The 21,894-nt window shown below is 50.7% G+C and overlaps 1 protein-coding gene and 1 non-coding gene across 2 annotated transcripts; both read right to left on the bottom strand.

Moving 5' to 3' along the window:
• Positions 1-2,689: 2,689 nt before the first annotated feature.
• Slc30a2 (solute carrier family 30 member 2) lies at positions 2,690-21,148 on the bottom strand. The gene is made up of 10 exons (XM_051171073.1): positions 21,057-21,148; positions 12,499-12,598; positions 12,389-12,459; positions 11,545-11,753; positions 9,561-9,707; positions 8,299-8,452; positions 7,455-7,638; positions 6,420-6,525; positions 3,635-3,769; positions 2,690-3,281 (listed from the first exon to the last, which is right to left on the bottom strand). Exons 1-10 carry the CDS (start codon positions 21,146-21,148, stop codon positions 3,136-3,138), a joined length of 1,344 nt encoding a protein of 447 aa, XP_051027030.1. The 3' UTR covers positions 2,690-3,135.
• Positions 21,149-21,336: 188 nt separating this feature from the next.
• Positions 21,337-21,444, bottom strand: LOC127212136 (U6 spliceosomal RNA). The gene has a single exon (XR_007833515.1). It is a non-coding gene; the product is annotated as a U6 spliceosomal RNA (small nuclear RNA).
• Positions 21,445-21,894: the final 450 nt, after the last annotated feature.

Raw genomic sequence — 21,894 nt, 5'->3', positions numbered from 1 at the left:
TGCTGTTACAGAGATTAGCCCAGGGATGAGGAGGACATCTGTCTCACTCCAGCTGTGGGGCTTGGCCTCTCGGAACCTTGTCTCATCTATAAAGATGAAGGCTGTTGGGGCTAAAGAGGTGGCTCAGTGGTTAAGAGCACCTACTGTTCTTGCAAAGGACCCTGCCTGGGTCCCCGGCACCCACACTGGACTGGCTGTTCATCGCTCCCCTTCAAGACCCTCCTAGAGAGAAACGCTCCAGAGAAGGCTTCCGGGTTCCGGGTTCTGCCTGCTGCTCCAGATCCCGGTGCTGTGGTTGAAGTCACCTTTGCTGAATTGCTGCTTTGCTGTTTGAAGCGTCATTAGGGTCCTTGGGACTAGCTCAATCCTCGGTTCAGGATAGCTCCAAGCTCCAACTTATCCAACTGCATCACCAGCAACCAGGATCAGCGGGGGGTGGGGGGCGAGGGTACAGTGGCAGTCCCCAGCCTGTCTCTCTGTGTCCTGTCCTGTGTTCGACCCCCCCCCCCCCCCCCCCTGCTCTGGCACCACCACTGCAGCAGCAAAGACCACGCCCCCTGCAGGAGGTAGTTCACAGCTGACAAACATCACGTCCTCTCAGGAGGCAGTTATCAGCTGTGGACTAACTGGAGCAGCCCCCGTATCCCCCACCTGGGATCAAAGCAAAAACACGTTTGCATAGCAGAAACCAGACTTCTTCAACAAGCACCCACATGGCTCCTCACTGTCACCTCTAATTTGAGTTCCAGAGGACCTGACGCCTTCCTCTGGCCTCCAGTGGTACCAACTGTGGACACTGTGCACATAAGACAAATGCTAGCCATTCATTTTATTTTTTTAAATGGGGTGGTGTGGGCCCAGCGTGGTGATGCACACCTTTAATCCCAGGAGGCGGATTGCTGTGAGTTCAAGGCCAGCCTGGTCTACAAAGCGAGTCTAGGCCAACCAGAGCTATACAGAGAAACCCGGTCTCGAAAAACAAACTAACAAAAATAGGGTGGCGTTGATGGAGGCAAACTCCACGCCTTTCTTCTTACTGTGCCAGGGCAGTCAATACAGGAGGGTGGGGAGGCCTGTCTGGCCTTTCACAACAGCTTTTTCCAGGACTGATCAAATCGACCAATACCCAACCTCAGGTGTGCGGCTGGCTCCGCTGTCCTCACAATCATGTGGGGGAGGTGTCACAAAGTTCCTGCTCTCTGTATGAGTCACAGGCACCTGAGAAGTGACAACCTTAAGGACTGGCCTCCAATAACAGATGTACGTACACTTTGGCCCAGGGCATCCTAAGAAGTAGGCCTGTCACCTCTAGGAGACTGGCGACAGTTCTCTCACATCTTGTTACCTCAGCCCAGTTCCAAGGATTTTTCACAGACTCCATGAACAACCCCCTCCTTGTTGGTCCTCATCCCTAGGTTTGAACTAGGTCTTGTCACCTAGGCACCAGAGCAGGGTCTACAGTCTCAAGGGAAATAGCCTAGCCCCTGGGGCTCTGAGGGCAGGATCCCAACTGGAATCTGTCCTTGCCACCACTTGTGTCAAGGCCTGTGGACACATTGACATGGCTTCCTGGGCTGGGGTGCTGGAAAGAAGCAAACAGCCAGGTCTCCACTACTAAGAGGCCAACTCCTCTGGGAAGTCACATGGGACCCACAGCCAATGTGACCAAGGCACAGAGAAGGCATCAGGTGACCTCTGGCCCCACGTCTCAGGGTGATTTTTTTTTTTTTTTTTTTTTTTAAAGACAGGGTTTCTCTGTGTAGCCTTGGCCATCCTGGACTCACTTTGTAGACCAGGCTGGCCTCGAACTCACAGTGATCCGCCTGCCTCTGCCTCCTGAGTGCTGGGATTAAAGGCGTGCGCCATCACGCCCGGCTCTTCAGGGTGATTTTGGATGAATTCAGGCCCCATGGCTTTGGCAAGCCATGTTGTAGCCAGAGGGAGGGGCCTCTGCTCCCAACTGCTGCGGATCCGTGAGGCAATTTCTGGGGACCAACTGGGTAAAGCAAGTGGGATCCTTACGGCCCAGCCTCTCCTAGAAGCAAAGCACTCCTGGTCAAAACAATGGAAACTAAGCTGTATCCCTGGCCCAGGGGGAAGGTGTAACTAACCAGGTTGCAAAGCCGAGAGCCTTGCATCCCATGCTCCCCTCCCTCAGGATGGCTCAGGCCTGACAACCTGACGTCCACCTCAGGAATTCACGTAAAAGCGGAAACAACTCCACAAAGTTGTCCAACCTCTACGCATGCACGTACGTTCTTTTTAAAGAGTTCATGCAATTGGGCCTGCCAGTCACCACCCAAAGACATGCTAAGGAACTAAAAGGATTTTCCCTTGATTAGGGTACTTAGGGCTCTCTGGGCCCTCACTCCCCGTCCCCCAAGCCGCTGCTAAGTTAGCTTGTTTTCCAAAATTCTAATTAAAAAACATGATTTCTCCTTTCCCCCTTTTATCTCTTCATTTTCATCTTTAAATTTTATTAGTGTGTTGGAGGGGGGTTGGCGCACATAAGTGAGTGAGTGTGGCAGAGGGGTGTTTGTGGCTTTCTCACTGTCCTCACTGTCCCCCTCCCCGCTTCCCTACCACCCCCCCCCCCATAGCCATTCAATTGTTGACAGAACTCCATTGCTGACCCCTGACTCAAAAGGCTTTCTCCTTACTCCTCTCCCAGCACCTGCTGAGACTCACAGCTTGCCTGGCCTGTGGGCTGTCCTCCCAAAATTCTAATAAAATGTCTTCAGATCTTCCTTCTGAGTGCGTTTCAAAAGTTCTTTTATCCACGAGACCAAGCCTATGAAAGGGAGCCCTGACTTCCCAGTAACATGTATCTTGTTCAATTTTTTTTCTTTTTTTTTTGCTCAAGACACAAAGATGCTGGGTCATACAGGACACCCCAAAGTTCCCCTCTGTGCCTCCGTGTCTTTCCAGCTGCAGTCTTAGGATGACCATCAGTGGAAGATCCAGCTCAAACACAGCCCTGGAAAAGAAGCAGGGCCTCATCTATCTTGTCCCCATCCTGTGGCTCATAGAGGCCAAGGGGAGTCCCACTGAGGAGTGGACCAGGCTGTGCCTTGAGCCTGGAGTCCTGGCTGGATGCTGGCCATGCCTCCAACGGGATAGTCTCTGTGTTGGCAGTCAGTCTGAGGGGCCTTGGCACTGCTGGCAGTCTTTCATGTCATCGGAGTAACACTCGATTTGGATGGTCATGGTGTGGAAATTGAATTTCCCCAGGAGACGGTCCCTGGCCGCCTTCAGCACAGTCTGGCCATCAGCATTCTGAGCTGGGAAAAGAGAAACATGGCGTCCTAGGCCTCGCATCTACCCCTCGGGTACAGATTAGGGGACAAGAAACGCTAGGGGCTATCCTGTATCAGGCAAGCCTGAGAGCTCGAATCTCTGGCCTTCCCGCTTAAGTCTGTCTCCCCCATCCACTCACTCCATTGCTCCGGTACAAGGGATAGTGGCCACCCCAAGCAGGGCCTAGCTTACCTTTCTCCATAAAAGGCAGTGGTAAGGCTCAAAGGGCATATAACTGCTCAGGATGTGGCCAGAGCCTTGGCAAACCCTCGGGATGGCCCCCCCTCCTTCTCCCCCCCCCCCAGCCTCTGCTGCCTCCCCCTTCACCTTCACTCACCGATAGCTATGTGGACAGACAGCACTGGCTGGGCCACAGTCAGCGCCCAGATGTGCAGGCTGTGTAAGGCTTCCACCCCATCCACGGACAGCAGGAGATTTTTCACGGTTGTGAAGTCCACACCTTTGGGAGTCCCTGAGGACATCAAACAGAATGCTAAATGCTGCCGCCCCCCCTCCCCCCCTCCGCCCATCTACTCAGCCGGCCTCCTTGGTTAACAGTTCTCATTCCTCGCTCTGTCTTATCACAGGTAAGACCACCTGGAGTGACCTATGACCTCACTAATGTAGCTATCGTCTGGAATGAAAAAACCCACAAGGGCAGCAGTCTGTTTTGCTCACAGCTATAAGGTCAGTGCCTAGAAAACCTCGCGCATATTTTCATTTTATTTGTTTTTTAGACAAGAGTCTTGCGGGGTGGTGGTGGCACACGCCTTTAATCCCAGCACTAGGGAGGCAGAGGCAAGCAGATCGCTGTGAGTTTGCTGTGAGTTTGCTGTGAGTTCGAGGCCAGCCTGGTCTACAAAAGTGAGTCCAGGACAGCCAAGGCCACACAGAGAGACCCTGTCGTTTTTTTTTAAGATTTATTTATTTTATTTATTGCATATGAGTGCTTCATCTGCAGAAGAGGGTATCAGATTACATTAGATGGTTGTGAGCCACCATGTGGTTGCTGGGAATTGAACTCAGGACCTCTGGAAGCGCAGTTGGCGCTCTTAACCACTGAGCCATCTCTCCAGCCTGAGAAACCCTGTCTTGAAACAAACAAACAAACAAACAAAAAAACAAGTCTTGCTAAGTACCCCCAAGCTGGTCTTGGACCCCAAGATTTCTGTGCTTCAGCTTCCTGGGTGCTGGGATTGCAGCGGTGGTGCCACCAGGCCGGCAAGGCTAGTCCTCTGGTTGGAGAAGACTGCTTGAAGCTCCTGCCAACCCTCAGGCCACAGCACTCTACTCTTCCAACCATCCCTGACCCTCAGCCCCAAGGCCTAAAGTTTGAGAGAGCCCTGTGAATCACAGGTATTTCCAGGCTGACCAATGACCACTTTGCAGCTGAGGCAGGAACAGAGGGTAGGCCCTGAGACCTGTGGGAAAGGACTACGGTGATATGGATTCACTCAGTAACTATGGCAGTGAGTGCTTATATTTGCAACACTAGGGAGGCCCCGGGCAGTCTAATCTGAGCTGCACCTAGAGACCCTGCCACAAAAACAACAAAGGATCAGCAAGGTGGCGCAGGGTTGGGAGCACTTGCTGCTCTTCCAGAGGATCAAAGTTCGATTCCCAGCCCCCTTTGATCCTAGCACTCAGCAGGGGTGGGTAGGTGGATCTCTGTGAATCTGAGGCCAGTCTGGGCCACAGAGTCAGAGTGAGCTCCAGAACAGCCAGGGCTACACAGTGAGATCCTGTCTCAAAAGTAAAATCATTTAAAAAAAAAAAAAAAAAGTATGATGGTACATGCTTTTGGGAGGTGGAATTTGCAAAAAAGAAGAAGAAAAGAAAAACAAAAACAAAAACAAAAAACCCCCGAAAACCAGAATCTCAGTCTTCCTGGGAAAAGGCACCTGATGACTGTGGGGCAGGCTGGAGCTCCAGGTGTTACCAAGGCCACCACCCAGCCTTGTGACCAGCTAGGGAAGACATACTTCCAAGCAGGGCGGGAGGCACCCCTGGGCCTAGAGGGAGGCCAAGCACCCACTGGAACCTGTCACACCTGATTAACTCACAGCCCAGAGGACCAATGTTAGGTTCCAGGTCCCAGCTCCCACTGAGTGCAGTGGTTCTCCAAACACCCACACTGTCCTTGAGGCTCTTTAGACCTTGTGGGCCACAGGCTGAGAGAGAGCCCCAAAGACAGGCTGGGGAGATACTTCGGGTGCTAGTTATTAGATCCCTCAGAACTCACACTATACATTGACAGGCAGGCGTGCGCGCGCGCACACGCACGCACGCGTGCACACACACACACACACACACACACACACACACACACACACACACACACATGCACTCTTGTGATCCCAGACAGGGAAGGCAGAAACAGGCAGCTTCCTAAGTACCAGATCTGGGGAGAGGGCTCAGTGAGTAAAGTGAGGACCCGAGTTCAGCTACCCAGCACCCACACACAACAAAACCAAAACAGACAGGTGGGACAATCCTCTCCAGTAATCCTAGAGCTGCGTGGAAGTGGAAGACACATAGACCCAAGTGGCTTGCTGGCCAGCGAGCTTTAAGAACCAGACACTCTAGGTTCAATAAAAGGCCCAAATAGGCAATTAAAAAAAAAAAAAAAAAAAAAAAAGGTTAACCGGGTGTGGAGGGCACTGTAGAGGCAGAAACAGATGAATCTGTGGGTTCAAGACCAGCCTGGTCTACAAAGCAAGTCCAGAACAGCCAAGGCTACACAGAGAAACCCTGTCTTGAAATATTCAAACAAACAAACAAACAAAACAAGGGCTGGAAAGAAGCCCAGCAGTTAAGAACAGCACCGTCTGCTCTTCCAGAGGTCCTAAGTTCAATTCCCAGCAACTACATGATGGCTCACAATCATCTGTAATGAGATCTGGTGCCCTCTTCTGGCCTGCAGGTATATGTGCAGACAGGGCACTCATACACACAAAATGAATTAATTAAAAAAAAAAAACAATAACAACAAAAGTTATGGTGAGGAGAACACGGCAACCTGCGGTTTCCACACACAGCCTAACAAGACGAACACGGACATCACATACACGCGCCCCCTCATGCACCCCTCATTCGTCTCAAACCCCAGGGCCCAGAGTTACCTTCCATGAGAACCAAGATCACATCTCTCAGGATGGTTAACGTTGTTCCCAAGACCAGGATGGAGAAGAGGAAGGTGCAGATGGGGTCCACATACTTGTACTCGGGCTGCATTGAAAGGAGACAAGCCTGGGGCTCCTCAGAATCTCCCTGGATCTCCCTATTCCCTTCCCACCCGCACAGTATCTGGGAGGGTCTCTCTTCTTCCTTTTTTGTTTTGTTGCTGTTTTTTTGTTTTGTTTTGTGACAGGGTTTCTCTGTGTAGCCTTGGCTGTCCTGGACTCACTTTGTAGACCAGGCTGGCCTGGTCTGCCTCCCAAGTGCTGGGATTAAAGGCGTGTGCCACCATGCCCAGCTCTCTCTCTTTTTTCAGTTTTCTATTCTACTCTCCACTCAGAAGAGCTCAGGACACATGTTTTCCTAAAGAGCTGAGACACAGGCAAAGCATAAAAGAAACCTCAGCATCTGATTCACCATCCCCATTTTTTTTTCAAAGATTTTATTTACTTATTATTTATACAGCATTCTGCCCCTACGTGTGCCTGCAGGCCAGAAGAGGGCACCAGATCTCATTATAGATGGCTGTGAGCTACTATGTGGTTGCTGGGACTTGAACTCAGGACGTTTGGAAGAGCTGACAGTGCTCTTAACCTCTGAGCCATCTCTCCAGCCCCACCATTCCCATTTTATAGATGAGACGAAGCAATTCATTCACCACACAGCCTCAGCCACACCCGGCTTCTCTCTACTGTCTCACTGCCTCTGCGTGATGGGCAACACCTGGGCTTTAGCAACACAAAGCGTTGGGGCTTAGACCCAGCGTCACAACTTATGTGTGAAACTGCTGAACTGCGTGGAACACAACCGCCTACCTTCCAGGCTTGTTGTAAAAATGAAAGGTGCCAACCCTCCTCGGTAAGTATTAAATAGATATTCCTTCCCTTTCTGTGTCCCTCTCATGCCCAGCTGGAGGGACTCTGTGCAGAGCAGCCCCAGGAACCACCGGCCCAGCCCCTCCCTCTGTGCCCAGCTCTGACCTTGAAGTATATGATATAGGCTGTGACCAGGACGCCCACACTCTGCAGAAGGTCCCCAATCACATGGATGAAGGCAGCTCGGACACTGGGGTTCGGCTGCTGGCTGCTGTCGACATGGTCACCGTGGCTGTGTCCCTGACCGTGGCTGTGCCCATGTCCCGACTGATAGAGGGCCAGCCCCATTCTGCGGAAGCAGACAAAGCCCCAGGTGAGCTAGCAAAGGTTTCAAGGCAGCCAGGCACAGTCTGCCCATTAGGGCCGGCCTCCCTGAGGGTGCAGTTGCGAAGCCCCAGAGCACTCAGTGACCCTCGTAGGTTTAGGAATCTCGCCCTCCAGCCTTGGCTCCTAGCCACGGGGGCAAAGAGCTCTGCCCATAATGGGAGGCTGTCTGGGCACAATCCGCACAGCTGAATTTCAGAGCAAGGGGGCCAATGAGGAAGTCATGTGGCTCATCGCATCCCGGGGAGACTGAGACAGTAAGCACAGGAGATCGAAGGCCGAAACCCATGTTCTACCCACCCACCCCTTCGGTTACAGAGACCAGGTTTAGCCACGTCAGCCTGACTTGGCCTTTGTTCCAGCATGGACCAGAAGCATCCCCTTGGCTGTGCACGGCCTCTAAGGTTGTTCTCTGACACATAATGTAGGGGTGAAATGATGGGGCACATATCTCTAAGCTCCCATATCCTCGTCCTAAGGCCTAAAGGGGGACCCATGTACAGCAGGTGCCTGAGCTCAGACCACGAGGAAAATTCACTCCTAGTGGCCAGTGCTGGAAGGGAAGCAAGGGCTCCTTCCCCTGGGTGGGGGTGGGGGTGACTTATAGGGAGCTGGCCACACTCACATGATGTTCACCGCCACAGCGCAGCCCGACGTGATCAACATGGTATCTCCTTTGATCTCATAATCTCCAGAAATCAGTCGCTGCACAGCCAGGTACACGAGCACCCCAGTCACCACCCAGATGGACAGCACGGACAGCAAGGCTCCAAGGATCTCTGGATAGGAGCCCAACCTTAACAGCAACCCAAGCTGGGGCGCTAAGGGTGGGAGGGGCTCCTCCCTGCATGTTGGCCCCGCCCACTTTGCTGAGGGTGGGAGGGGCTACTCCCTGCACGTCAGCCCTTCCCACTGTAAAGCCAGGGCCTGGGGTCATCCCACCAGCCAACTTATATCAGAGTACACCAGAGCTAGAGAGTCACCTAGGTCAACCTTGTTTGCTTTGTGTGGGAAAAAAGCGACACTAATACATATTTTAGCCAGAGCAGAGGCGCTCATCTCTAATCCCAGAATGAGAGAGACTTAAGGCAAGGAAGAGGGACTGCCTGAGTTTGAGAGCCTCCCTTTGATGTTTTTTTATGTACCCTGGGTAGCTTTGAACTCAAAGAGATTCACCTGTCTCTACCTCCCCTGGCATATTCCCAGGTCCCAGTCCCGGTCCCTCGCTCCCATCAAATAAAGGTAGGGTCAATTAAGGTAGCAGGCCAGAAGAGGGCCCAGATCCCCCCAGGGCTAGAGTTACAGATGTGAGCTAAGAGCAATAGGCCTAAACAGCTGAGCCATGCCAAGCTCCTTGTCTTGTTCAACTGACAAACTGTGACTGAGGACACTGGGCCACCCCTCCCTACAGGAAAGTAAGTGTCAGTGCCATCCAGCAGTGAACAGCTTAAGGCTTTCTAACTTTGCTTCTCTTTTAACTAGGAGCTCCCAGAATCCTGGCACCAAGCCTGCCCCATCAGATTGGGGGTGCTGAGAAGACAGAAGGCAGATACCCTCTTCCCCCACAGAAGTTACCTTCTTGGCTTGCTCAGGGACGCCCCCGTAGGAGCCCTTCTCCTAGCCTGGCATCCCTGGGATGGCAAACTCCTTCATTCGAGTTCTTGGGGCGAGGGAGGTTTTAACAGTAGAGTTACTATGAATCTGAAGTCAGCCTGGGCTACAGAGTGAGTTAAGAGGCCAGCCTGGGCTACAGAGTGAGTTAAGAGGCCAGCCTAGACCACTAGAGATGCTGACTCAAAACATTAACATTCTAAACAAAAGTCCTATTTCTGACCTGTTTTTCCCTTGACCAACACCGTCTACTTCTGGCCCAGCGAAGGTCCTTACCAGCTCTCTGCCAGCCGAAGTTCATGGTCTTGGTGGCCGGTCGGGAAGACACCCACAGGGGGAAGAGGCTAATGAGCATGCTGGCAAAATCGGTGAGCAGGTGAGCTGCGTCAGTCATGATGGCCAGGCTGTGCGCCAGGTACCCACCTGCAAGAGGGAGAGCGGGAGGCTGAGGTTCCCCCAGGGTCAACTCCCCCAGCTGTGTACAGCAGAGAGACCACAAGCCCTGGGAGACACATTGGGTTTAAGGTCTCTGCATCTCTTAGTTGTACTACGGTGAAATGTGTGACCACACGGAGCCTCCATTTCTCCTGTGAAAGGACTTAACGTCTACATCCAGGGTGAATGTGAAAATCAAGTTCAGGTGGTGGTGGCGTATGCCCTTAACCCTCGCACTCAGGAGGTAGAGGTAGGTGGATCTCTGAGTTCAAAGCCAGCCTGGTCTACCGAGTCCAGGATAGCCAGGCCTACACAGAGAAACCCTGTCTCAAAATAAATAAAAGAAAATGAAAAGAGGATAAGAAAGGAAAGAAAATCAAACTCAACTAGGAATAGAAAAAGCAAAGTAGATGCTCAGTTAATGATCTTATTTTTAAAGATTCCTTTATTAGCCGGGCGTGGTGGCACACGCCTTTAATCCCAGCACTTGGAGGCAGAGGCAGGCAGATTGCTGAGTTCGAGGCCAGCCTGGTCTACAAAGTAAGTCCAGGACAGCCAAGGCTACACAGAGAAACCCTGTCTCAAAAAACAAAACAAAACAAAAAAAGCCAGGAGGTGGTGGCACACACCTTTAATCCCAGCACTCAGGAGGCAGAGGCAGGTGGATCTCTGTGAGCTCAAGGCCAGCCTGGTCTATAAAGCGAGTCCAGGACTGCCAAGGATACACAGGAAAACCCTGTCTTGAAAAACCAAAAAAATTTTTTTTCATTTATTTATTTTATGTATATAATAAGTGCTCTATCTGCATGTACTCCTGAACAAGTACATGAAGAGAGCATTAGATCACATTATAGATGGCTGTGAGCCACCATGTGGTTGCTGGGAACTGAACTCAGGACCTCTGGAAAAACAGACAGTGCTCTTAACTGTTGAGCTCTCTCTCCAGACCTTTTTTAAAAAAGGCCTGTGCCTTTAATCCAGCACCTAGGAAGCAGAGGCAGGCAGATCTCTGAGTTCAAGGCTAGCCTGATCTACTGAGGGAGTTAAAACAGCAAGGACTACACAGAGAAACCTTGCCTAGAAAAGCAAATAAATAAATACATATTGATGGATGTGGTGCCACACACCTTTAATCCCAACACTCTGGAAGCAGAGGCAGGGCAGGCATTAGCAGTTTCGGGCCAGCTAAGGTTACTTAGTGAGACCTTCCCTCGAGAGAGAGAGAGAGACAGAGACAGAGAGACTTGTTGGGTTTCAGACTCCTGACAAGTGGCTGAGGTGCCTATTTAACATATAAAATCAGACCTGGCCTCTCTCTGGCTTCTCTCAGCATCCCTCAGTCCCTACCTGTTACAGGACATGGGTGACATACCCCGCCATCTTTTCTGAACTTTCCAGCCCAGGGGTTAGGCTTTCTCTTTCCCCAAAGGCTCTTTACTGTATAATCCAGACATTTTGGTCTCTGTCTCTCTCCCCCCACCCTCTCCCTGTGCATGCGTGTGTGTGTGTGTGTGTGTGTGTGTGTGTGTGTGTGTGTGTGTGTGTGTGCGCGCGCGCGCGTGTGCGTGTGTGTGTTGTGCTAGTCTGGTCAACATGGTGGCTCCCTGGCCTCTTTCCTTGGGACCTGTGAACCTGTCAGATTACTGACCCCCAATAAACTTGCCTTTATACTTTAATTCGTCTTGCATTGGCTTGTTTCGGTGGCAGGAGAATACTATTAAAACTAATCAATCAAACAGGACCGGCCATTGGTGCCATTGGCATTGGTGGGAGCACTCTGCCCATCCGGGCACCGACTTCACTTAACCCACACACACGGCCTTACCAATGATTTCTCCGATCATGAACACCAGACAGATGGCAGAGGCCACATAGAGCTTGCGCCAGGCCCTCTGCTTCTTGAGGTCAGGGTGACTGCCAGACTCCTTCTGCGCATGGCAATCATGGTTGCTCTGGACAGCCAGCTCAACGGCAGGCAAGTCCACTGGAGGGATCCAGCCAGCCTCACTCTTCCACAGAGATCCTAAGTACGACCTGGCGGTCAGAGGAAGGAGAGAAAAAAAAAAAAACAAAACAAAACCCTCAGGCGGAGGAAGCACAAAGCTGGCCTCTGGGCGTATTGCTGGTTCCACGTTTCCAGAGCGAGAAAGGACGCTCCGAGCACAGCAGTGCGAGGCGGGTGATCAGAAATGAAAGACCAATGTTATATTGGATGCTGGGCAGGTGAGTCTTGGGACCTTGTTCTAAGCTGATCCCTCCTCCTTCACCCCTTCCCAGGCCTAGAGGAGAGTCTTGGCGAACTAGCCAAAGGGCAGGCCGTCCAGTCAAGCGCAAAGAAAGAGCAGAGTTCTGGCTCAGATAGCAGCAAAAGACCGAAGCTCAGGGCCTCCACTCCTCAGGGCTGCCTGGGATCAAAGTGCTGGGGTGAAGGCGGGGTTCCAGGCACCCGACTCTGTCCCCCCTCTGACATCTGTGTGCTTAGCCAGGTGAGACAGGTGATTCCCGAGGCTACGAAGCCTCCGCCAATTTCCTCCTATTACCTCACTCCATCCCTCTTTGGCGGGATCCCAGTTCAAGCCCCTGCCCCAACCAACCACTGCCAGGCTAGGCAAAGAGGAGGTGCGTGTGTGCTGCTGCTCAGATTCCCGCCCCTTGGGGCTTGAACCTACCGGGCTCCGCGCGTGCTCTCCAGCAGATTCTGCTTGTCCATGGTCTGCAGAGCCGCCTCTCCCAGTGCGCCCTACAAGTTGCGCGCGGGACGATAGCAGCGCGCACTCGCCTTCCGCTCCGGTCCGGCCGCTGCGCCCAGCGCCGCCGGCTTTATCCCCGGCCCTCGCCGTCTCGTGTGAAGCCGCCCGCCGCGCGTCGTGTGCAAAAGCCTGCGGGGAGGGGGAAGGGTGACGGGCTGCAAAGGGAATCGCGGCTCTGCCCCCAGGACCGACCGGCCCCCTGAGTCTCCGAGCCCTAAGGAACTAAAGAACCGAGCGGCCTGCGGCCAAAAGCTTAAGGGCCTTTGCTCCTAGGAAAGCACTTGCTAAGAGTTGCTAAGTTAGGACTAGGTGACCAAAACACCCACTCTTCTCAGAATCTTATAGAAAAACCTTGGAATCTGGGTTTCTAGAAAAGCGCGCCGAGAGCCATGCGTGGTGGTGTGGCACATGCCTTTAATCCCAGCAGGCAGAGAGAGGCAGGAGGATCGCTTGAGTTCGAGGCCAGCCTGGTCTACAAAGCAAGTCCAGGACAGACAGCCAGGGCTGTTACATAGAGAAACCCTGTCTCGGAAAGAAAGAAAGAAAGAAAGAAAGAAAGAAAGAAAGAAAGAAAGAAAGAAAGAAAGAAAGAAAGAAAGAAAGAAAGAAAGAAAGAAAGAAAGAAAGAAAGAAAGAAAGAAAGAAAGAAAGAAAGAAAGAAAGAAAGAGAGAGAAAGAAAGAAGGAAAGAAAGAGAGAAAGAAAGAAGGAAAGAAAGAGAGAAAGAGAGAAAGAAAGAGAGAGGAAGAAAGAAAGACAGACAGACAGACAGACCAGAAAACGTGGCACACGCCTTTAATCCCAGCAGTGGCGAGGCAGAGGCACTCGGATCTCTGTGGGTTCAAGACCAACCTGGTTTAAAGAGAGTACAAGCCAGCCAGGGCTACACTTAGAAATTCTGTCTCAGAAAAACCAGCCAAAACAAACAAAAAACACAGGCACAAACCAAAAGAAGAAAAGGAAAACAAAACAAAAAACCTTTGTCCTTAGGGCAGGGAAGTGACTTACTGAGCATGGACTGAGACACTGAGCCCAGGGAAGAGAGGCTTCCGAGAGCTCGATTCTCCATTCAAGGAGTCACATTCCCTTGGAGGGCTGGTGCTTTTGCTCTGTGGCCCTCAAGGCTGCCTCCTCCTACCTGAGCAGTGTCCCACCTTAATACTGTTGGAGCTTCAGACCTTCCCTCTCAAAGTTTCTCCTGCCTTGAGCTTTCTGATTATGGTATGGAGAGACCGGCTTTAACTCCACTTCTACACAGAACAGTGTCCCGTCTCGTTAACAGATGCCATCTGGGGAGAATGACCCACTACTGCAGCCTTTCTTTGTACCCCCAGAAGCCCAATAAGTCCCTGAGAGTCAGTGGCAGAAGGACCGAACTTGCAGTACCTTCGATGGAGAAGATGTGCTTGCCAGCCTAATGCCCATGCATTCTTTTTGTGTTTTTTTCCAGACAGGGTTTCCCTGTGTGGCTCTCTGACTGCCCTGGAACTCTCTGGAATGCTCTGTAGACCAGGTTGGCCTTGAACTCAGAGATCCAACTGCTTCTGTCTCCGGAGTGCTGGGATTAAGGTCAGGCGCCACCACGGGCAGCTTGCCCCAGGCATTCTAAACATTTCTATTTTCTGGGGTTTGGACCTTGTGACACACCACCACCACCACCAGTGCTGGCCTCTGATAGGTATCTCCTTCCGGTTTGTGACCTCCCTACTCAGTCATTCTGTCCCCTAGAGTCTGGAGAGTATATCTGGGGGGTGTAGTTTGTTTATAGATTGTTCATGCACAGAGCCTTGGGTTCTATCCCTAGTGCCCAGTGGGGAAGGGAAGGAAGGACAGGTGTGTCACTATGCCTATGTAGCTCAGGCTAGAGTAAGACCTTGTCTCTAGGGGATAGGAGCGGGACTGGACAGGATGGGACTGGCGTTGTAGCTCAGCTGGTAGCAAGCAGTAAGCCTGAGTTCCATCCGTAGCACCACAAAAACCGGGTGTGGTGGACACGCCCATAGTCCCACCTCTGCAGAAGTGGACGGACAAAAGGATAAGACAGACGTTCAGGGTTATCTTTGGCTGTATAGCTACTTTGAGGCTAGCCTGGGATACTTTTTTTTTTTCGAGAAAAGGTTTCTCTATGTAGCCTTGGCTGTCCTGGACTCACTTTGTAGACCAGGCTGGCCTCGAACTCACAGCGATCTGCCTGCCTCTGCCTCCCGAGTGCTGGGATTAAAGGCGTGCGCCACTACCATCGCCAGACCAGCCTGGGGTACTACTTGTAGGCCCTGTCTCAAACAACCACAACAATAAAGAAAATAAATCTACACCAAATCCTCTAAGTCACAGGAGTGGGTATAGCGCAGAGGCCTGTAATTCAGCTGATTCGGAAGCTGAGACAGTGGGTCTCCTCTCCTGGGACCTCCAGTGGTCTGCCTGGGTTAGGGCTAAGCACCTGGGGCCGGGGAGGCAGGGAAGCTTAGGCACCTGTGAAATTAGATGGACATGAACAGTGAAACGCGGTCACCTGTGTCTGTAAGCAGGCGTTCATGAGCCTTGGGTAGGAGAATCTCGAGGTTGAGGCTAGCCTGGGAAATTTATGGGGGACCCTGTCTCAAAGTAAAAAAAAAAAAAGGACTCAGGTGTGAGCTCAGTGGCCCCTGGTCCTCCACATGTGAATTAGAGGAGAGGCAGCAAATGCTGTCTGAGGAGCTTCGTCTGCAAGGTGACAACAGATTACTGTCATATCTTATTTAAGGTGGGAAAAATATCAGTGTGTTATAGCACCCTTTCTCCTTCATGTAAAACCTTCCAAAAGTCCTGAGTTCAATTCCCAGCAACTGCATGGTGGCTCATAACCATCTTTAATGTGATCTAGGGCCTGCTTCCGGTGTGTAAGTGTACATGCAAGCAAAAAACTGTATGCTTAATAAATAAATAAATCTTTAAAAAAAATCATTGTTGGGAACAAACAAAAGAAATTTATTCCAAATACTACCATTTCATCTTCAGACTCCATTATAGGGAGGAACTAAGTTCAAGGTCCCAGGCCCTAGGGAAGCTGGGGACTTCCCAGTAGCTGACAGCTTCTGTTGTAAGGGGACAGTTGTCTGAGTCCAGCCATCTCAGGGACAACTTCTCCACCTGGCTGGCAGGGTCAACTAAGTTCATGTTTCCAGGCCCAGGAACCCGCTCCTGTCCTGACTGATGGACACCCCCTTGCTCAACCCCTTATGACAAAACATGATTGGACAAGGCTGGAGAGATGATGGCTCAGAGGTTAAAGGCACTGGCTGCTCTTCCAGAGGTCCTGAGTTCAATTCCCGGCAACCATAAATAAATCTTTTAAAAATTTTTTTCCACTTGGAAGGCAGAGGTAGGCGGATCACTGTGAGTTCAAGGCTAGCCTGGTCTACAAAGTGAGTACAGGACAGCCAAGGCTATACAGAGAAACCCTGTCTCAAAAAACCAAAAAGCAAACAAAAAAAATTTAAATGTGATTGGACAATGCTGCAGGCCATCCTGTGCCCCCCTTGCTTTATGGTCTCATCCCCTTCAGGGTCGCAGTTCAGCAGAGTCTGTTCTGTGGCCCTGATCGATCAGTCGCGGCTTGATCACAATAAGTTTTTGTCATCTGTATTGATCTGGTGTTTCAGTTATTGGGATTTAAGTGGGCCCCACGACGATCATACATTTTTGATGTTTGTTTTTTGTTTTTTTTTTTTTTTTTTTTGAGACAGGGTTTCTCTGTGTAGCCCTGGCTGTCCTGGAACTCACTCTGTTGACCAGGCTGGCCTCGAACTCAGTTCAACCTGCCTCTGACTCCTGAGTGCTGGCATTAAAGTCGTGTGCCGCCACACCCGGCTTAGCAGATTTGTTTTAAATCCATATTTCCAAAGATGCATGTGATACTACAATAAATACAATCTGGTGTGTTTGGCTTCAGAGAGTCTCCCTGTGAAACTCAGGCTGGCTTGGAACTTGTGATCCTCCTGCCTCAGCATCCTGAGTGGTGAGATTGTAGGCTAATGCCCCACCACCACCACTCCATCCCCCCCCCAACCTTTCCCCCTCCCCCTCCACCCAGGCTAATGCTTCCACCCCCCCAACCCCACCCTGACTAATTCTTTTCCAAGGAAGGCAGAAAAAACTAGAAGTTCTCTTCCTTAGGACTGATCATAGTTGGGTTTTGTCGTTTGTTTGTTTGTTTGAGTTCAGGCTGACGTAGAACGGCTGAGGATGACCTTGAGCTACCGATCCTCCTGCCTCACCTACCTGAAGCCACAGAAATTCTAACCTTTCCCACCCTCTTCTAGGAGCTGGTAACCCACCAGAGGGGCCCAGCCTGGTATCAGGGATGAGGAAAGCGAGGGGCCCACCCGGCTGCTAACACTGGCTCTCACTCTTCTCGTCCAATCAAGTTCCTCAGGGTTTTGATTTCATTGTGTTTACACGAGGACATCTCTAATAAAACAAAACAAAACAAACAGAAAGCCCCACAAAAGGACAGAGTTCCTGAAGCTGGTGTGACAGAGAGGGCATAGAGCGACTCCGCCCATTCCCATAAGCCTGCCCTAGGTCCCTTATCTGTGTCCTTCACGATAGCCTTTCCGATGAAGAGATAAACGTTAAGTTAGCCTTTCCTTGGACTCTTAGCAAATTGATGGTACCCTGGGGAGAGTGGGGAGCCGGGATGTGAGAAGATAATACAAACAACTTGGGGCTTGTGCTTGGCATCAAAAGAGAAGGGGGCTTATCTTGAGAACCAAGCACTGCAGGTAGGCAGCAGTGGAAGTGAAATTGAGTGTGTGCACAACCTGCTGCAGTCCACTGCAAAATTAGTTGCTGGCCTGGTGTATGCGTCTGGTGTCCGAAGCTCAGCCTTGGGAGTTTAGCAAGAGAAATTGCATTTGAGGTTGACCTTTCCCTATATCCGCAGAAGGAACTGTAATTGGTTTGCAAGGCTTTGCGCTGAGGATATAGCGCAGTGATAGGAGACTTGCCTAGCACCCCAAGGACCCCCGGGTTCAATTCTAGTAACACACACACACACACACACACACACACACACACACACACACACACACACACACGCTCTTACCTAAGAAGACTCCAAGCCCAGGAGGTGGTGGCACGTACCACACCTTCATTCCCAGCACTTAGGAGACAGAGACAAGTCAGCCTCTGAATTCGAGGCCAGCCAGGTCTACAAAGTGAGTTCCAGATCAGCCAGGACTACACAGAGAAACCTTGTCTCAAAATAAATAAATGAATAAATAAAACAAAACAACCAACCAAACAAAAAAAGATTTAAATTTCCAGCCTCCACCTGGGAACATAAGACCCTCCTGTCTGTAACAGCAGTTCCAGGGGCTCCAGTGTTCTCTTCTGGCATCTCTGGTGCCTGACACACATACAGTGCACTAGCACAGATGCAGCACAAATCATCTAGATACATAAAATAAAACACGTAAGCTAGCACCTGGAAGACAGAGGATCTCTGTGAGTTAGGAGCCAGCCTGGTCTACATAAAGAAACACTGCCTCAAAAATAAATAATAGATAAAATAAAGTAAGACTTCACAAGATTGGCAGCACTTGGCAAGTAAGGGCAAGAGTGTTAGGAGACCAGGATCAGCAACTATCCAGTGAGTTCAAGGCCACGCCCTCTCATACTAGAAGAAGAGGCCAGCTGAGCTGCCAAGAAGAAATTCATCCAACTAAACTGCATGGAAATGACCCTCTCCGCCCTACTGAGCTGTCTGCATGCTGAGCTACATGGTCTGGATTTCCAGTGTTTTAACCTATCTGTCACCTGTGCTGAAGTGGAATTTAGTGATGCAGCTGTCTGAGTCATTTCTGTACCTCAAAGTAACCTCTCACCCACATTCCTGTAAGTAACCTCAATCAAACTCACTGCTTCACCACATTGGATCCTGGTGGTATCCATACTTTGTTGGTTCCTGATCTGGGGCAAGTAAATGCTTCTTAGTATCTCCTTTTTATTTTTGTTTTGTTTTGTTTTCCGAGACAGGGTTTTTCTGTAGCCCTGGCTGTCCTGGGCTTGGTTTGTAGACCAGGCTGGCTTCGAACTCACAGCGCCACCATGACAAGTGACAAGATGAGGGGACTGTGCCTGCTTGTCTAGTCAATATCATGGAAAGGTGATGTCAAAATAGGATGTATACTGGTTGTGATTATTATCATTAAGAAATCTGCTGCTGGGCTGGAGAGATGGCTCAAGGGGTTAAAGCGCATTGGCTGCTCTTCCAGAGGTCATGAGTTCAATTCCCAGCAACCACATGGAGGCTCACAACAGTCTATAATGAGATCTGGTGCCCTCTTCTGGCCTGCAGGTGTACATGCAGTCAGAACACTGTATACAAAATGAATAAATAAATATTAAAAAAAAAAGAGAGAGAAATCTGCTGCAACATTTAATATTATGAAAAAAGTTTATTATGAGGAGAGGGGAGAGAAAGAAAGGGGAGATACACCTAGAAAGAGCAAGAGGAGAGAGAGAGAGAGAGAGAGAGAGAGAGAGAGAGCTGGCAGAGAGGGAAGGGAGGAAACCAAGGCAGAGAGAGAGAGCAAGAGAAACAAGGTGCCAGGTTGGTCCTTTTATATCTGATGCACAGCTGCAAAGCATCTGGCAGACACCTGGTGCAGGCAATGATGTCAGAGGTTGCCAAGCAATGGAGAGGCAGGCTAGTGGATCTGCTTGTGAACTAACAGTGATGCCATATCAAGGAAGGTGGAAGCATCTCTCTTCCCTTTTAAATTATTTATTCACTTTTGAGACATAATCTCCCTATGTATCCCAGGCTGGCTTGAACTCTCAATCCTCCTGCCTCAATCTCCTCAGTGCTGGGATCGCTCTTCCTGGCCTCAAAAGCCTTTAAAGACTTATGTGGGAGAGTACTTAGGAATAAGACTCTAAATAGGGTGCAGCAGTTGAAGCCAGGTGACCTGGTACCCCATGGTGGAGTAAGGAGAGAGGAGATTCCTTGTAAGTGTTCCTCTGACCTCCACACGTGTGCTGTGGCACGGGTCTTCCCTCCCCGACGCGATAAGTAAAGATGAATAAAATATAAAAAGCACTGTAAGAAGGCTAAGTGCTTTCAGCCAGAGCTGCCATCTTCCAGCAATTTGACAAAATGTCTCCCAATAGGGGAGAGAGGGGGACGCCTTACAGCTGAGCTTAGGCGACACAGACTCACTTGGCCACATGTGCATGCGTGACTTTACGAGAAGAGTCATGCTGCTGACACCAAAGAAACAAGTATGGGTCAAACAGGAATGCCCCGTGAATGTCGCCGTGGCAAACTTGGCTGAGTCTATGGTGTCACCCGATGCTACTGGCATTATACACAAGCAAGTTGGGAAGGGCAAGATTCTGAGAGGATTCATGTGCGTGCCTAGCAGGGTCTGAGATGACTTCCTGAAACTGAAAGGAAAGCGTAACCCGAAGAAAAAGTTACCTGGATTCCTGGCTGAAGCAACAGCTGCCGCACCCCGAGAAACATGCAGTGTGAGGCCTAAGAGACAGGGGCCCCTTCCCTATGAATACACAGCCAGAGAAGTGGAAATAAAAGGCCTTAGTTGTAAAGGTATCTTTTCTCTATTAAAGATTTGTTTACTTTTACTTTTTTTTTTCCTTTCCTTTTCTCCCCCCCCCCCCATCCCCCCGCAAGACAGGGTTTCTCTGTGTAGCCTTGGCTATCTTAGACTAGCGTTGTAGACCATGCTGGCCTTGAACTCACAGCGATCCACCTGCCTCTGCCTCCTAAGTGCTATGATTAAAGGTGTGTGCCACCATGCCCCGTTTTACTTTTACTCTTACGTGTGTGTGTGTGTGTGTTCTGCCTATGTGCACGTCTGTGCACTGGTGGCCTTGGAGTCAGAGGAGGGCTTTTTAGCTTTTGTTCATTTTATTTTGAGACAGACCTGGCTGTCCTTGAACTCAGTGTCAGGCTGGCCTTGAACCTACAGAGATCAGCCTGCCTCTGCCTCCCAGTGCTGGCATTAAGGATATGTGCTACATTGCCCAGCGCTCAGCAGCTTTCTTTTGGTAGACGGCTTCCTGTATTTGTGTTACTCTGTGTTCTGCTTGCCTGTGGGTGAGCGGACTCTACACTGCGCTCAGAGTAGAGAAGGCATATTAGTTCATTGCCCCTACTGCCCTTGTTAGAGCCCGCTGCTGCGCGCCGCGCCATCATCACCTCATCCTCAGAAGCGGTGGTTGTCTTAGCCTTCCCTGGAGGGCTCCACCTTGGCCCCTATTCTGCCTGTTGCTCACAGGCGGAAGCAGTTGCAGAGTCCTGACTCAGCTCTCCTGGGGGAGAGGATGAAACTCCGGCTCCTCCCACCGCGTACACACTAAACAGGAGCAGTCTAAACACAGGCGAGCCATCTCACTGCTCGGGAGAAGGCTTGGGAACCAAGAGATGCCCAGGGAGGCAAACTGGAGCGTAGACAGGTGGGAGGCCCCAGCAGACAAGCTCTGCCCCACCCCCACGCCCCCCGCCCCCACCAGGAATTCAATCAAGCTGTGTCCTTCCCCACTCCCTAGAAACATGACTGAGCCAGGTGCTGGGTACTGACGCAATGTCCAGCTCAGTCATGGACCATCGGCACCTGTTGGCTTCCACCTCCCCTGCCTCACTTTCATCCTCCTTTGCGATCAGCCCTGGCATGGGACCTCCATGTAAAACACCTGAACTGCCAGGGATGGGTCTTCGGGACAGGCAGAAGCTGTTTAGCGAGGCTCATTATGGGACCAGTTCTCCACAGAGCTCACGTTGGCAAGTGGGGAGGCGGGGCAAAGCTTCCTGTAGGGGTATATAAGCCTAGCCTTGGCTATGGGTTTGTTTGTTTGTTTTTGTTTACTATGGAATGCTTCACGAATTTGTGTGTCATCCTTGCCTGGGGAGCCGTCCTAATCTTCTCTGTATTGTTGCAATTTTAGTATATGTGCTGTCAAAGCGAACACTGTTTTTGTTTTTTGTTTTTGTTTGTTTTTAAGACAGGGTTTCTCTGTGTAGCTCTACAGATAAACACTGGCTTAGCTGGGTGTGGTGAGGCATGCACGCCTTTAATCCCAGCACTCGGGAGGCATAGACGGGCAGATCCCTGTGAGTTTGAGGCCATCCTGGTCTACAAAGTGAGTCTAGGACAACATTGGCCTGTCTGTACCTCTCATGGGCTGGGATTTAAAAGCTAGATGATGCCGGGTGGTGGTGGCTCGCACCTTTAATCCTAGAAGTTGAGAGGCAGAGGCAGACAGATCTCTATGAGTTCGAGGCCAATCTGGTCTACAGAGTGAGTTCCAGGACAGCTAGGTCTACACAGAGAGACCCACCCCCCAAAAGCTGGCTGATGCTGATGATGCATTACTTTTTTTTTTTTTTTTTTAACTTTTTCTTGAGAAAACAAAACACAA

The sequence above is a fragment of the Acomys russatus genome, chromosome 29, assembly GCF_903995435.1.
Source record: "Acomys russatus chromosome 29, mAcoRus1.1, whole genome shotgun sequence".
NCBI lineage: Eukaryota > Metazoa > Chordata > Mammalia > Rodentia > Muridae > Acomys > Acomys russatus.
This window is presented reverse-complemented; position numbering and strand designations above follow the sequence as displayed.

Bases quoted from the DNA above. Each gene is read 5' to 3' on its own strand.
- Slc30a2 (XM_051171073.1), bottom strand. From the start codon at position 21,148: ATGCCAGGGCTGATCGCAAAGGAGGATGAAAGTGAGGCAGGGGAGGTG. The intron at 12,460-12,498 runs GCGAGTGCGCGC...CGCAACTTGTAG, and splicing joins CGGCCGGACCGGAGCGGAAG to GGCGCACTGGGAGAGGCGGC. The intron at 6,526-7,454 runs GTCAGAGCTGGG...CTTTCAATGCAG, and splicing joins CCTATATCATATACTTCAAG to CCCGAGTACAAGTATGTGGA.